This window comes from Phacochoerus africanus, chromosome 13 (genome assembly GCF_016906955.1).
Source record: "Phacochoerus africanus isolate WHEZ1 chromosome 13, ROS_Pafr_v1, whole genome shotgun sequence".
Taxonomy (NCBI): Eukaryota; Metazoa; Chordata; class Mammalia; order Artiodactyla; family Suidae; genus Phacochoerus; species Phacochoerus africanus.
The window spans coordinates 49,067,778-49,084,388 of NC_062556.1; the positions used below are offsets into that span (position 1 = coordinate 49,067,778).

A 16,611-nucleotide genomic window follows, 5' to 3' on the forward strand; every position below is an offset into this window, starting at 1 on the left:
CATTAGTTGATATTTTTTTCTCTGCCTAGTCTGCCTCTGCCATCAAGGACCTTATCTGATTCATGCATGTCTTCCTGAAGAACTGACATGACCTCCTTCCCAAGATGAAAGGATGTATATATAAAAGAACTTCTAGAACATTCTCTTCTAGTTTAAAGTCCTTCTGCCACCAAAACACTGGACTCAACAGGAAGAAGATAACTCAAATACCTGGGTGGCATGGACTTCATGTTGCTCTCTGGCTCTTCGAATACATTAGGACTTGCATCAGGAGTTACTGATATGTACGGGGCAGGCACAGACGTTGAACGCAGATATCTCATTTCATCCTGGAATAGGTTGTCATCTTGATAACCCACAAAATTTTCATGATGATGCCTGCATTGAATCACACCCAATAACTTAAGAGTATGATGGGCAATACATTTTTAATTTCCTTAGTAAAAGGACCCATAAATCTATAATTAGTACTAATGTATTAACACAGCCACAGACGTTAAGGAGGAAGAAATAAAAGTCTGATAATTTTATACACAGATATATATATATATATATATATATATATATATATAGGCTGCAATCATGGCATATGGAAGTTCCCAGGCTAGCCATCAAATCGGAGCTGCAACTGTAGGCTTACACCACAGCCACACCAGATTTGAGCCACATCCGTGACCTACACCGCAGCTCACAGCAACACCAGATCTCTTAACCCACTGAGCAAGGCCAGGGATGAAACCTGCATCCTCATGGATACTGTCAGGTTTTTAATCCTCTGAGCCACAATAGGAACCCCCCCTCCCCACAAACATCTCAAATCCACAACTGAACTATTTTCCTTTGAGAACTTTTCCATCTCCCATGTTTTAGTGAGTGATCCCACCTGCTATCCAGGTGCCTTCAGCTAAAATATCTCAGTGTCACAACAGGCCTAGCCTTTGGCCATAACCAGTCATGCGGGTGGGAATACCAGGTTTCCCCTCATCAATCTCTCTTGTCTTTCTCCATCATCACTGCCTTACTTCGGATTCAGGATGTTTCTTGCATGCACTTCTGAAGTAAGGCAGTGACCATTTTGGTAGGAATATATGTAAAAGTAAAACTTGACGACAAGATCAAGATGTGTGAAGTATTCCATGGGTTAGGGGATATCTATTTCCCAGAGGGCTAAAAACAGAAGATCTATAATTAGGGTATTTGATTCTATCCTTTCAAACTGGAACAGAGAGGTGTTGGCCCAAGTACAGTCAGCTGGGTGACTGAAGCTGAAGATTAGCTGCACTTGGTATTCCTGATGATTTCCTCCTTAGTCTCACATGTTCATTTTGGTTTCCCATTCGTTTTATTGAATGATAACTACAAACACACACACACACACAGATACAAACTACATAACTCTGCTTCTCAAGATGAAACTATTGGTTCCATGTCAGCAGGCAATTTCTAGAAATCTTCATTTATCAGTTGATGAAAAAAAAAATCTGAATCTGGTCGATGAAAGGCTGTTTCAGAGTATCAGCATATAATGCCTGAATGCATGGGTTGTAGCAGCCAAGCCCAGTACAGGATAATAGTATACTAGTACCAGGCTTCTCTCCATCTTCAGTCATCCCCTTTGCTCCAGTTTCCACATCAGCAGCAGAAAAATTTAACTGCAAACCAGTTCACGCATTTGCTTAAAATTCTTCCACTGTTTCCTCTGTCTATGGGATAAAATCCACCTTAGCATGGGCTACAGAGCCTCACATGACCTGGTCTTGGGTAACCACTTTTGGGGCATTTCACCTATTTCTCCTGGTAGCCAATGCTTTAATAAGCTGTGAGTCCTTAAATGTGAAATGCTATTTCATTTGTGTCTTCACATATGTGGTTTGCTATCTTAGGAACTGCTTTCCTCCCATCACCAGCTTGAGTGATTTCTATTTATCCTTTAAGATTCTGCTAGAATGTCAGATCCTCTGGGAAATCTTTCCTGATTTCCCTGGGAGGATTCAGGTGTTCTCTCCCTCTTTTGCTGACAGTATCCCATACACATTTCTATTACAAGAACTCCTCAGGTGACATTTTAAATGTTTCATTTACATATCTGTCTCCACCAGAGTGGAAATCAGGATTTCTCATACTCATTTTGGTGTCTTCAAGGTGTAACACAAGCTGGTACAGAGCTAACCAACATATAAATGCTAAAAGAACTAAGAATTTGAAAAATGAAAGATTTCTAATCACAAAGATCAGCTTATTTCCATTTTATCATTTCCCACTATTAACAAATGGAAGTCTGTCTACCAAGGAATAAAGAGACCTTGAGTTGAAAATATATTTTGTATTAATAATAATACAAATCAATAGAGTATTTATATATTTTTTCAAATACTTACCCCTACCAGTTGTACATTGGTTAAGACAACTCAGAAAATAAATTCCTAGAGGTCTCTTTACTGCACACAATATGTATTGTAGCGTGGGTATTCAGAGCATGATATCAATCACAGTACGGCTGTTAATCCTAAGTGATTAAAAAAGAAAGTGCCAAGTTCTATTACCTAGCTAATGTCTGCAGGTAGAGACAAGGCATTTTCACAGGAAGATCCTCAGAAATGCCCTCTTTCACGCTGGGCAGGTGAGACTGGAACGGCTTTGCAGGATGGTAGCACAGAATGCTTGGTTCGGCCGCACTGCTCAGGGACAGAAGGAAGAGTGCGTTGGCTTTAATCACCTGGTGGGCTTCCATGGTGGGCAAGGCACGCGGCATCTTGACTTGCATTGGCTTCCTCCTAGACTGTTTGACCTGGAAAGAAAATTTGTAGGGATTGTTTCCTACTTGCATTCAAATTTTAAATGGCCTAACCTAAATAATTCGAGTTCTAATACAAAATTATTAAATACCTGTAGAACGATTTTAAAATAATAACAGTGATTACAAAAAACAACATTCACTTCATGCTTTCCCTGAACTGACTAAAGCTAATTTATAGTAAATAGAAAATTAAACTATATACTTTTCTTTCCTTGGGGAAGTTAAAAACCTAACTAGTACCGGTACCACACTGTCTTGATGACTGTGGCCTGAAGTCTGGGAGAGTTATGCTTCCTGCTTGGTTTTTGCTCCTCAGAATTGCTGTGGCAATTCTGGATCTTTTGTGGTTCCATATAAATTTTTGGATTGTTTGTTCTAGTTCTGTGAAAAATGGCATGGGAAAGTTGATAGGGATTGCATTGGATCTGTAGATTGCTTTGGGCAGTATGGCCATTTTTACAATATTAATTTTTCCAACCCAGGGGCATGGAATATCTTTCCATTTCTTTACATCTTCTTTAATTTCCTTGATAAATGTTTTATAGTTCTCGGCATATAAGTCCTTTACCTCCTTGTTCAGGTGTATTCCCAGGTATTTGATTTTTTGGGGTGCAATTTTAAAAGGTATTGTATTTTTGTATTCCTTTTCTACTATTTCATTGTTAGTATATAGAAATGCGACTGATTTCAGAATGTTAATCTTATATCCTGCTACTTTGCTGAATTGTTGATCAGTTTAAGTAGTTTTGGGGTTGAGTCCCTAGGGTTTTCTATATATAGTATCATGTCATCTGCATACAGTGACAATTTTATCTCTTCTCTTCCTATTTGGATGCCTTTAATTTCTTTTGTTTGTCTGATTGCTGTGCCTAGGACTTCCAGTACTATGTTGAATAACAGAGGTGAAAACGGGCATCCCTGTCTTGTTCCAGATTTTAGTGGGAAGGCTTTCGGCTCTTCTCCATTGAGTATTATGTTTGCTGTGGGGTTGTCATAAATGGCTTTAATTTGTTCAGGAATGTTTCCTCTATATGCACTTTGGTAAGAGTTTTTACCAAGAAGGGATGTTACAATTTGTCAAATGCTGTTTCTGCATCTATTGAGATGATCATGTGGCTTTTGACTTTTCTTTTGTTAATGCGGTGTATGACGTTGATTGATTTGCGTATGTTGAACCATCCTTGTGAACCTGGGATGAAGCCCACCTGGTCATGGTGTATGATCTTTTTGATAAGTTGGTGGGTTTGGTTGGCTAAAATTTTGTTGAAAATTTTTGTGTCTATATTCATCAAAGATATTGGCTGATAGTTTTCTTTTTTGGTGGTTATCTTTGTCTGATTTTGGAATTAGGGTGGTGGTGGCATTATAAATGTCTTTGGGAGTGTTCCTTCTTCTTCAACCTTTTGAAAAAGTTTAAGGAGGATGGGCACCAGATCCTCTTTGTATGTTTGGTAGAATTTGCCTGTGAAGCCATCTGGTCCTGGGCTTTTATTTGTAGGGAGAGTTTTTATGACATATGCAATTTCATTTCTAGACAGTGTGGTACTGGTACCAGAACAGACAGACAGACCAGTGGAATAGAATAGAGAACCCAGAAATAAACCCAGACACCTTTGGTCAGTTAATCTTTGACAAAGGAAGCAAGAACATAAAATGGGAAAAAGACAGTCTTTTCAGAAAGTATTGCTGGGAAACCTGGACAGCTGCATGCAAATCAATGAAACTAGAACACACCCTCACACCATGCACAAAAATAAACTCAAAATGGCTGAAAGACTTAAACGTAAGACAAGACACCCTCAAACTCCTGGAAGAGAACATAGGCAAAACATTCTCTGACATCAACCTTACAAACGTGTTCTCAGGTCAGTCTCCCAAAGCAACAGAAATAAGAGGAAAAATAAACCAGTGGGACATAATCAAACTGACAAGCTTTTGCACTGCAAAGGAAACCAAAAAGAAAACAAAAAGACAACTTACAGAATGGGAGAAAATACTTTCAAATGATGCATCTGGACCAGGGCTTAATGTCTAGAATATACAAGCAACTTATACAACTCAACAGCAAAAAAGCCAACAACCCAATGGAAAAAGGGGCAAAAGACCTGAATAGACATTTCTCCAAGGAAGATATACAGACGGCCAAAAAGCACTTGAAACAATGCTAAACATCACTGATTATTAGAGAAATGAAATTCAAAACTACCACAAGATACCACCTCACACCAGTCAGAGTGGCCATCATTAATAAGTCCACAAATAACAAATGCTGGAGGGGATGTGGAGAAAAGGGAACCCTCCTGAACTGTTGGTGGAAATGTAAGCTGGTACAACCACTATGGAGAACAGTATGGAGGTACCTTAGAAATCTATACATAGAACTACCATAGGACCCAGCAACCCCACTCTTGGACATATATCCAGACACAACTCTACTTAAAAAAGACACATGCACCCACTTGTTCATTGCAGCACTATTCACAATAGCCAAGACATGGAAACAACCCAAATGTCCACTGATAGATGATTGGATTAGGAAGATGTGGTATATATACACAATGGAATACTACTCAGCCATAAAAAAGAATGAAATAATGCCATTTGCAGCAATATGGATGGAACTAGAGACTCTCATCTTGAGTGAAGTTAGTCAGAAAAAGACAAATACCATATGATATCACTTATATCTGGGATCTAATATAAGGCACAAATGAACCTTTCCACACAAAAGAAGATCATGGACTTGGAGAATAGACTTGTGGTTGCTGAGGAGGAGGGGGGGGGGGGAGTGGGGTGGACTGGGAGCTGGGGGTTAATGGATGCAAACTGTTGCCTTTTGAATGGATTAGCATCGAGATCCTCCTGTGTGGAACTGGGAACTATGTCTGGTCACTTGCGATGGATCATGATAATGTGAGAAAATGGAATGTGTACATGTAGGTGTAACTGGGTCACCCTGCTGTACAGCAGAAAAAAAATTGTATTGGGAAAATAATTTAAAAAAGAAAAGAAAAAGAAAAAAGAAACCTAACTAGTAAAATCCAAATACAATTATTATTATTATTATTATTATTTTTGCTTTTTAGAGCCACACCTGTGGCATATGGAGGTTTCCAGGCTAGGGTCAAATTGGAACTACAGCTGCTGGTCACAGCCACAGCCACGTCAGATTTGAGCCACGTCTGTGGCCTACACCACAGCTCACGGCAATGCCGGATCTTTAACCCATGGAGGGAGGCCAGGGATCGAACCCACAACCTCATGGTTCCTAGTTGGATTTGTTTCCCCTGCGCTATAACGGGAACTCCCCAAATGCAGTTATTAAAAAAAAAGTAAATATTCTGTGTATGTGTGTGTACATTCAGCAAAATTTTATTTAGGTGTGCCACTGGTGTCAATGATCCTAAGTTTCCCTAAGTCCTACAATGTAATTAGGGATTAAGAAGAAGAGAAAGGAGATAAAGAATCAAGAAAGAGAAGAAAAAAGAAAAAAAAGAGAGAGAAAGGTGAAGCTGAAAGCTATACATATGTGTAGAGTAGCAGGCAATTAATAATAAAAAATTACACTTCTCAATAAGGGATGTAAGCTACAGGTTAGTTGTTTTGTGTTATTCCAAGATACAATTTGTTTTTGTAATTAAGAACAGCTGACCTGGTACATAAATCAATAATAATTATATATTATTCCTGTTATAAAAGCTGACCTTTATATCAACCATGTGGAGCTGGTTGATATTATGATCATTAAAAGACATTTTTATAAGGTTCACCCTTACCATTAACAGTATATCCAGAACAAAAGAAAAATACCTTCTCCCTTGCAGCAGCCTGTTTTTCACGGAGGTATTTTTCTCTGCAGCGGTCACAGACAAGATACCACGTGCTCCCCCCTATGCCGCCATCACCACAGTTACCGGCCCATCCGCCACAGAAATGCCCAATGCTGTTGTAACCTTGCCCACCAGCATACCGGCCACAACCTTGAAATGAGAATACAAATAAATACTTAACACTTTAAGTGTCCTTAAGAGTCTGATCCTTGCCACATAAATGAAGACTTTTCTTCTCCAAGGGAAATACTGAAGCAAATATCTAACTTCCTATTTTCCCCCAGGCTGTTACTTATATCAGGAAAATTGCAGGCATGATCAAAAAGCAATCAATTAAACGATGCCTAAAATACTGAAGATACTCTACACGGGCAGATGAAGAGAAATATAAGATGTGGGTACATTTAGATTTCTCTAAATATATCCAAAAAATTGGACAAAGGAGTATAAAATATTCCGTAAGAATGATATTATTTTATAAAGCATGTATTTTATAAAAGGTTCAGTGTAATATGTAGGGATAGAAAAACATTTACCCAAATTTATAATAGGTAAATTTTGGAATACGAATCAATTGTTATAGAAATAGTTACATTTGGAGTTCCCATTGTGGCTCAGTGAACCTGACTGGTATCTATGAGGACGCGGGTCTGATCCCTGGTCTCACTCAGTGGATTAAGGATCTGGCATAGCCGTGAGCTGTGGTGTAGGTTGCAGATGAGGCTCGGATCCTGAGCTGCTGTGGCTGTGGTGAAGGCCGGCAGCTACAGCTTCGACTGGACCCCTAGCCTGGGAACCTACATATGCCAAGGGCGCAGCCCTAAAAAGACAAAAAAATGACACACACACACAAAGAAATAGTTACATTTATCTAAAATACGGTCTTCTGATGAAACAGTTTTCTCCTCCACAGGAAAATACCCAAGGAAGCCAATCTAATCTAATCTAATTTATAATTCTGAACGGGAAAACAACACAACCAGAGAAGACCTAATGTTAGGATACTCCCTATGTGTGTGGACATGTCAACATTCTATTTTGTGAGACATCTTAATAGCATCCTTTGGGTAACACATAAACCATTTCAAAAGGAAACAAAGTTTTAGACTGTAATACTTTAAAATGAAATAGTATTAAACTGCCTTACACACTATTAGAATTCTTTTACCTATCTTCCACAAAACCTATGTTGATAATGCATTTACTTTTTATTTTTTAATTTTTTTGTCTTTTTAGGGCCGCACTCATGGCATATAAAAGTTCTCAGGCTAGGAGTTGAATCGGAGCTGCAGTTGCTGGCCTATGCCACAGCACAGCAATGCCAGATCCGAGCCAAGTCTGATTTTATGCTGCAACTCACAGCAACGCCAGATCCTTTAATCCAGGGGGAGGCCAGGGATCAAACCCCCATCTTCCTTGATCCTAGTTGGAGTCTTAACCTGCTGAGCCACAATAGGAACTCCTGATAACACACTTTGAAATCACATTATAAGTTCCCAATGTTGCTCAGCATTTTAAAGACTCAACGTTGTCTCTGTGAGGATGCAGACTCAGTCCCTGGCCTCGCTCAGTGGGTTATGGATCTGGCATTGCCACAAGCTGCGGCACAGGTCGTAGATGCAGCTCAGATGCTCTGTTGATGTGTGGCTGTGGTGTAGGCCTCAGCTGCAGCTTCCATGCGATCCCAGAAACTTCCATATGCTGCAGGTGTGGCCGTAAAGATATAAAGGAAAAAAAAGAAAGAAAAAAAAATCACATTATAAGATACTATTAATTCTGGGCAACAGCTTCCCTGTACCTTAGGGTAATTCATGGAATAACTTAAGTCAGACATGACCCAACTCATTTTTTACACAAAGTACTTACAAACACACAGCAGCATCGCTTACCAGGGTGGGCCTGCCTCATGTGGTATGTCACCGGGTAGGGATGCGACTCTCCGCACAGCTCACAGATGGTATCTTTCTCCGGTCCTCCTACTGCCAGCTGGGCCATCTCACCAAACAAATTACCCCGCGGCCGAACTTCAGTCTTTTCTTTCTTCTTTTTTTCTTTTTTGGCCTTTTTATTCTCTTTCTCACACTCTTTCTTTTTAAGGACTGCACATGAACCAGGGCTTGGAAAAATCATATTCTGGGAAGCTGCTTTGATAGTAGCCAAAGAGATGTCTTCCCAAAAAGCCACTAAATGCTGCAGAGTTAAGGGAAGAGGAGATTTAGACTTCATTGGGTGATGCACGGACATTTCGAAAGTGGCCTCAGTTTTCCCATCTTCACACTTTTCATGCAGAGGAGGTTCCTTAAGCATAGACAATACCTTATTTTTGTTGATACTACCCATTTTAGATATATCTGGTCCATGAGGTGCAATATTAAACATATTCAGCGCAGATGATATTTCCAATGAGTGTCTATTTTTCAATTTGGTTTCCTTTTCCTCGGTAGGCTGCTGGCTGTTTAAACTACTTCTTATGGGGGCATGCTCTTTGGAAAGCTCAGGGTTAAATTTTAAGAAGGAGGAACAAGCCATGGCATCATGCACTATGCCCTCGTGCCACAGGAAAGAGGCAAAGACCGCCCTGGCACACTCAGCCACAGAAGGAGACATGGCTTGCTTGGCGGGCTCTAAAGGTTTGGATCCATCTCCTTTGAAGAGAAAGCTAGATTTTTCCTTCTTGGGCCTGGTGTGCCTATTAGCACATTTTCGACTTATTTTGGGGGATGCTCTCATTTCCTGTTCATCTTTCAGTGGTGCTTTTCCTATGCTGAAATGCACTTTATTTGAACCTTCATCCACGCTCTTAAACTCACTGCTCTCATCACAGGTGCTGTCTGTGACACTGTTTGTTTTTAAAGTACTGGAAGTGCAGACTTCGACCACCTCACTGTGGAGGTTTTCCTGCACCACGTGGGGAGAAGGTGCTCTATTTTCAGATCCGGGGGACTCTTTAGAATCCTTTGGTACTGGTTTTGGTTTTGGCGATGTTGACCGTCCCCTTAATGGTTCAGTGAGGGGCATCTTCTTCTTGCGGAGGGTGTCTGGATCAAGGGTGTAAGAGTCTGATTTGGAGCGTTCCCGAGGAGGGTCGAGTTTCGTCTTCACGGGAGCAGCGCTTTTCTGAGGTAGATTTTTATCATGCGGTGAGGAGGAGCGCGGAGAACTGGCGCCAGATGGGCTAGACCTATTGGCTGGGAGAGTCTTTGGCTTAGGGGATGATGACCGAGAACCTGGTCCTGGGGATTCAGCTCTGAAGCTAGAAGACATCCGCCCGTCAGATTTTAGTGTCTGCAAGGTGTTATGGTTGGGGGACAATGACCTACTATGAGAATCTGACCTCAACTTTGCGGCATCAGATTTCAACATGAGCGATTCGCTCGCTGATAAGCCTTCTGTGCCTCTCGGCTTCTTCTGCTCAACCGTCGTGCGGCTCATACGCCCATCAGGTTTAAGTGTCCTGCTGTGTTTGGAGGACAGTTCTGATTTTCCTGGTGTACACAGTGGTCTAGAAGATGTTGAGATAGTTCCTCGGTCACCTGTATGGTCCATTTCATAGTGAAACTTGTTAATATAATTATAATTTACTGATGATTTAGCCACTAAACAATGAAATAAAAAACATAGCTAAAAAAAAACCCTTGTATTGCTTGTCGAAGACAAAATACTTGAAGAATAAAGACAAAATACTTGAAGAATAAAGGAAATAATTCTCATAAAATCCTGATCACATCGTTATACAACCATTTCCACTCAAAACCTATTTTAAATGGATGCAAAACAGACTGAACAAATAGTATCTCTGCACCAGTACGGCTTATCCATGACACCTGAACCTCAGCCTTAGTACAATAATTAATCGGAATTTCCATTCCGTGAGGGACTAGAAAGGAAAAAAAAAACACATAATTTTTTGGACTAAGACATTATGAGAACATGTACTTTTAAATATAAAGTATTTGAGCTTAAATTTCTACTAGAGTGATACAACTCATCCTCATTAGAGCAATGGTGCAGGTCTTGCTGAATTAGGAAACAGAATCTATGCATAGATACACTCCTTGTTTTTAGGTACATGAATAAATAAGGCTAATAAAGAGATGTTTAGGAGACATTTTATAATTCTAATAGTCTAGTAATTGGATTAGAATAGTTTATAGTTAATATACCAGAATACCCTAAATATATTTAATTTCATGCAATTCAGGCAGCCTATTATTTATAAAGAGATTATATTCTAAATGCTTATTTAGTTCATAAGTTTAGCTGGTTAGAACTCAGAGCCTGTGTCCCCGTGGAAAGAAGAAAAAAGGTTGAATTCTCAGAATTAGAAGTTCAAGTCTAAATTCCGGGGCCTTTAAACAAGGAATCGGGAGAATAAGAGAAAAAAAGATAAAAGAAAAATAATGGCACTCTTTCCTAGGCAAAGCACTAGCTATTTCTACATGGACACTGTTTTTGGCAGCCTGGCCTGGTTCAGGGTCCCTCCTTCCTACTCTCCATGCTCCCTAGGAGGCACTATGGCCAGCTCGTCTTTGCTGCCAGTACGTGTTACAACCTTCAAGATTACCTCTCCTCCCTAAAAATAAAAACTCCTATCCTTAGTGCAAGTGATACTAGCTCACTCTTAGGAGGAGAGCAACCTGGGTGAAGTGATTCAAGTGAAGTGAAAAACTGAAAATCCATAAACCTTGCTAGAAGCATTTATATCTTTTGAAAAAGGTACTTAGTAAATTGAGATATGAATCTGTTAATTGGTTATATTGTGGTTTTTTTCTTTCTTTCTTTCTTTTTTTTTTTTTAAGGGATATGAACACATCTGGACAACACAGGGAAGTGTTTGGGGCTTGCCTGCACGTGTGTGTGTTTACAGTCTCACCGAGTTATATGTAGGTCAAGAGAGTACTGTCATAGAATCTGCCTCCTCAGGAAAGGCCTGCAAGGGCTGCTGTTTCTGTTACTACTCGTCCCTGATGTAATGTTAAGAATGGGTCAATATAGTAAGTGTTCAATAAATATCTGTTAAATGAGTAAATAAATTTTTATTTCCTTACTTTGTTTTTGTTTTTCTTCTGCTAGTCACAAATGTGTAGATCCTCTGAAAATTCACTTCTTACTTTTATGGCTCCCATGGCAACAGGGCAAAGGTAACAGTAGCCACTGTTGTGTAAGGAAGGGTCAGATTTTATAAACAAATATATTGTATTTGGTAGAATTAAACATCATTCTCGTCCTTGCCACTAATTTTGAGTGAATGATGTCTAGGGCACTCGTTATTACTCTGCCAGCTGGAAATGCCTTCATCATATTTATTTCATAAGCTGAACCATATACAATGGTGAATCTAGACAAATGAACAGTCAATCTTTTGGAGTTAGCACCCTTCTCTCTAAAAGATCAATTTGTGAATTGAAAAAGGTTTGCTTTCTAATTAATGATGCACAATTCCTCATAAAGGAAATCTCCTCTGTGACTGGCTTAACAATAGAATCTTTCAAGTATCAGGAACACCACTTGTCATAGGCTAGCAAAAATGTCTGTAGAGAGAGGTAGAGTGTATGGGCCGCTATATGCCTTATTTCTCTGCATCTAGTAATGGTGAATGTTTGTAAGATCTGCAAGTGTTGATAGCGGAATACTGCTGGAGTCTAGGAGCCCAAGTAATGCACAGTTATTTCTTCCTGAGATGTATTTGTCAAATTATAATTAAGTCCTGCTGAAAAATGTACTCTTCCAAAATATCCTTCATACATTTTAAAAAAACAAACATGTCATGTCAGTTAAGTGCGGCAAACCTACACACTAAATACCTAACTGATGTTTACTGTCTTCATTTCGGTTTCAAAAGTTTTGAAGTATGTAGTGAGTATTACTAAAAATGGTCATGTTGTGGCTGCTTTAGGTATCAATAAATATAAAGAGACACTTTGTTAAAAAGCTTTAGATCATAAATACTTTTACTCTCATCACTTAATTCTGTTTAATGTTTATCATAGGTAAGTTTAAGTGGTAAAGGGCACTTTCTTAATCTCAAAAGAATTCTAAAGAAAAAAATAATACAGGACAGGATAAAAATTTAGTACATTCAAACAAATAAATAAAAATGTTAAACATTTAAGTATTCATTTACTAAGAGCCTGCATAATTTTCATGCCAAAATCACAAATAAAAGGTTTATGATACCATCCTATAATATACCATAATATAATACTACACTGTAATAGGATATGCCATTGTATATTTATATCGGGTTACACATCACTACATACTTCAGGGAACAGGCTTTATAGCCTAACATTATATAACATCATTGTGAACTGTACAAAGGAGAAATGTAAAACTGTTTTACTCGTTTCTAAGAATACAAGATTTTAAAAGTTTAATTAAATACTATTTTGAGATAAAAAATGTGATTAGGCATTGACAGTATTTTAAAAGACCAAAGCATATTTTAAAATTGTCTGACATTTTATCAATTTTCGATACTTTAAATATTTCTAAGTTTAAAATATTAAAACTAAATGGCTAAGAAATACTATAAGGAAAACTCATGCCAGACAGGTCAGCCCTCAAAACTAAGGAACAATTAAAACATTTAATTACCAAACTACTTCTCATAAAAAACTAAGATAGGAAAATTATTTTTACATTATATAACATAAGAATGAGTCTAAGGTTAACCTGTCACATGAGATGCTATACTCTTAGAGATCACAGTGGGCTTTATAGTTTACACATATACCACCTTGTTCTGACAATAATGGTTTTACAATTCTCCAAAGGCATTTATTTCTACATACTTATTTTTTAAGATCTCATATAGGCTTGAAATTAAATAAGAGCACTATTTAACCTACAGATACAGTAAACAGGCATATCAACTAGCATAATCAATATTACAATATTGAACAGATATGTTACAAATTACCCCCAAACATCAACTTTAAATAAAATGATAAATTTTAATTTTAAAATATGGAATGAGATGAAAATGACTGAGGTGAACTAAAACTTCTTTCTTGAAACCTCCTGTGTTTATTAAGAATGGCCCATCCGTGAACGCACGCATACCCACCCTTCAGTTTGTGAGACAGAGATGAGAGAGCAGAGGCAGGCCCAGCTACACCATAATTTTTGTAAAAGCGCTCACGAGAAGCAAGGTTGCGAGATGGAGATTCTACAGTGGAAAACATTGGCAAAGAAGCAGCACAGATTCAATGGAAAAAAAATTTAGCAGAGAACACAAGCAGAAACAAAGCATTTCAAATGGTATGCGCAACTCTGACTGTCATTAAAAAGTTTATATTCCGCTAAATTTTTCTACATTTCTCTAAAATTAAAAGTGAAAACAAAGGTCAAATTAATTAATTTAGACTAATAATGACAGCGCTAAATGAGTTAGCTTTAAAAACATTCATAGCACTTATGATAAATCAAATTTGAGCATTTCTTTTTAGGCTAATATTTTTTTAACTCAGTTTAATTTAGTGCTCACTTACTTATAAATTAAAGTTTATAAGTAATTTTTCTTTTGGTAAACAGTGAGAGATAAAGAAATGTTACTTACAGTTTAACCTAGTGTCACCTGGTTTTCTGTATGGAAACATGATTATAATTTTTCCAGTTATGTATCTCACAATGGACCCAAGTTGACATTTATGGTTGAATACTGTCCTGAGTCCATTTTCAGTAAAACATGTTAGTACTATTACCAATATTTAGTATTTGTTTTATAGATCTTATTACTGATACCAAATTATATTTATAAAGTTTCATGACACAAACAAAGCAAAGAAAACTTACAAATCACTGAAAATGTTAGACACATTAATGATTTACCATGGAGAAAATGAAGTACTTAAAATTAAAAAAAAATTAACTTTTTTTCAAAGAATTAATAGAACTTTTAAAGCAGTCTTTCAAAAGCAGTATGCTAAAAAAAAAAACCTATATAAATCTGAAAATAAATCCACTATTTAAATTTTTAATTCAGGACAATAAAATAAATGTAATCAACTGAGCTGAAATAAATTCAGATAATAAGGAGATAACTTTCTCAATATTACTGAAATAAAAAAGGGATACAACACACACTTTTTAAAGTTTTCTTCTTAGGGCGACACCTGCAGCATATGGAAGTTCCCAGGCTAGGAGTCGAACAGGAGCTACAGCTGCCAGCCTATGCCACAGCCACAGGAAGGTGTGATCTGAGCCGTGTCTGCGACCTACACCACAGCTCACAGCAATGCCAGATCCTTAACCCACTGAGTGAGACCAAAGATCGAACCCTCATCCTCATGGATACTGGTTGGGTTTGTAACCTGAATGAGCCACAATGGGAACTCCCAACACACACTTTTCTCAAAACAGAAAAATAACTGACTCATGGCCAAGATTAAAGATGAACTACTCAAAAACTAAAAAGTCCTTCCATATAATATACTGAGTGTATATAATGTATAAGACATTATCCCAGGAATTGAGGATAAAATGATGAATAGAAATGAAGTCCCTGCTCTTATGGAGCTTATCCTCTGGCAAAAGGAGACAGACAATGGATATATGCTAGGTCCAGTGGTGATAATCTTGGGAGTCATAAGCATGCAGATGTTCAGTAATACTACATGCCTGGATAAGACCACCTAGAGAACAAGGTCTAGGAGAGAACAAGCCCTGGGACATTCCTAGGAATACAGAATGAAGGAGGGTGTTAAAATGAGACCAGAAATGAACAGCTGAGGTAGGAATTATCCAGCAGGCAAAGGAAGAAGGTGTTTCAAGGAAGAAAGATCAATCCTGTCAAATACTGCCAATAGAGCAAGTAAAATGAGATTTTAGATTTTAGAGCTGACAACTGAACTTAAAACAAAAATCAGACTGACCAGAGCAGTTTGTGTGGATAAGGACAACTGAAAAGACCCCTGACAGTGGTTCAAGTAGATGAAGAGATGGATAACATGCCATCAAGTCATCTTCATCAAGGTTAAAAAAAATGCTAAAATTTTAATATTTTTAGCATCTTTCTTTTTAAAGTCTATAAAGCTCAAAAGGTACCAGGCACCGCAAAAGAAGTTCTTATGCCATTTCTGTCTCATATAATAAATACATAGTTTGCAACTCTCACTGAAAATATCAATTAGGAGAGTGCCAGCTTTTGACTGGAATTCAAGGGCAATTCAAACTGCTAATACAAGGATACAGTCTTGTATCTTGGCCCCTAAAATCTGTGAAGTCTGGGTTTAGCAGGAGGACACAGGAACAGGAAATCAGAATACTATCTGGATTCAAAGCACCCATACAAAGTTAGAAGGACACTTGAAGGGTAAGATGCTACAGGTTTAAGGACAAACTCCTGGAAAAGGTTTTGAAGCCCAAACGGCCTTGAATTCCTTTCAATATGTTACAAAGCCTAAAGAGACCGGATTCCTAGGTATGATTCAGAGTGAATAAGAAGAAACATTTTGAAAGTCTAAAAGAGGTTATTGTTAAGTGCCTAAAGAAACTAAGCTATGCTACATACAACACTTACCCTACACATTTAATTTTCATAAAATTTGCTCATGTTTAAAATACTTTGAAACAGTTAACTTTTAAAAATATTTGTATCTTTCAATTTAAAAAGTGAAGTAATCCTTAAGAGATACATTGCTATCCACGCACAAAAGAAAAAAAAAATCAACTAAAAGTTTTATACATATGATGAAGATTACGCCCGTTCTTTGGCTTTATAGACATAACTAATTATTAAATTCATCTCTGTAGAATTTTGATTTATTTGTGCATAATATAGTTAACTTAGGAGGATAATACTTAAAACAATATCAAAAGCAGGGGATTTTTTCTTTCAGTATTCATTTCAAGCCAAGGTTTTTTGGTATAAAATATATCCTTATTAACAACATGGTTCTTTACATATCATTTATTTTTTGTTTTAAATCCCAAATGTCAAGTTCCCTGGGGTACTTCATTCTCCGGTCACAGAAACAATGA

General features: G+C 37.8%; 1 protein-coding gene across 10 annotated transcripts in view; it reads right to left on the reverse strand.

The window, feature by feature from the left end:
- Positions 1 to 16,611, reverse strand: part of MYCBP2 (MYC binding protein 2) — a 263,517-nt gene that overhangs the window by 45,858 nt on the left and 201,048 nt on the right. For all 10 annotated transcript variants that reach the window (XM_047755874.1, XM_047755873.1, XM_047755872.1 and 7 more), the window contains 4 exons: positions 8,517 to 10,160; positions 6,608 to 6,777; positions 2,544 to 2,788; positions 211 to 378 (listed from right to left, as the gene is read on the reverse strand). In XM_047755874.1, coding sequence (XP_047611830.1) covers positions 211 to 378; positions 2,544 to 2,788; positions 6,608 to 6,777; positions 8,517 to 10,160 — 2,227 coding nt within the window. The remainder of the gene's footprint in view (positions 1 to 210; positions 379 to 2,543; positions 2,789 to 6,607; positions 6,778 to 8,516; positions 10,161 to 16,611) is intronic.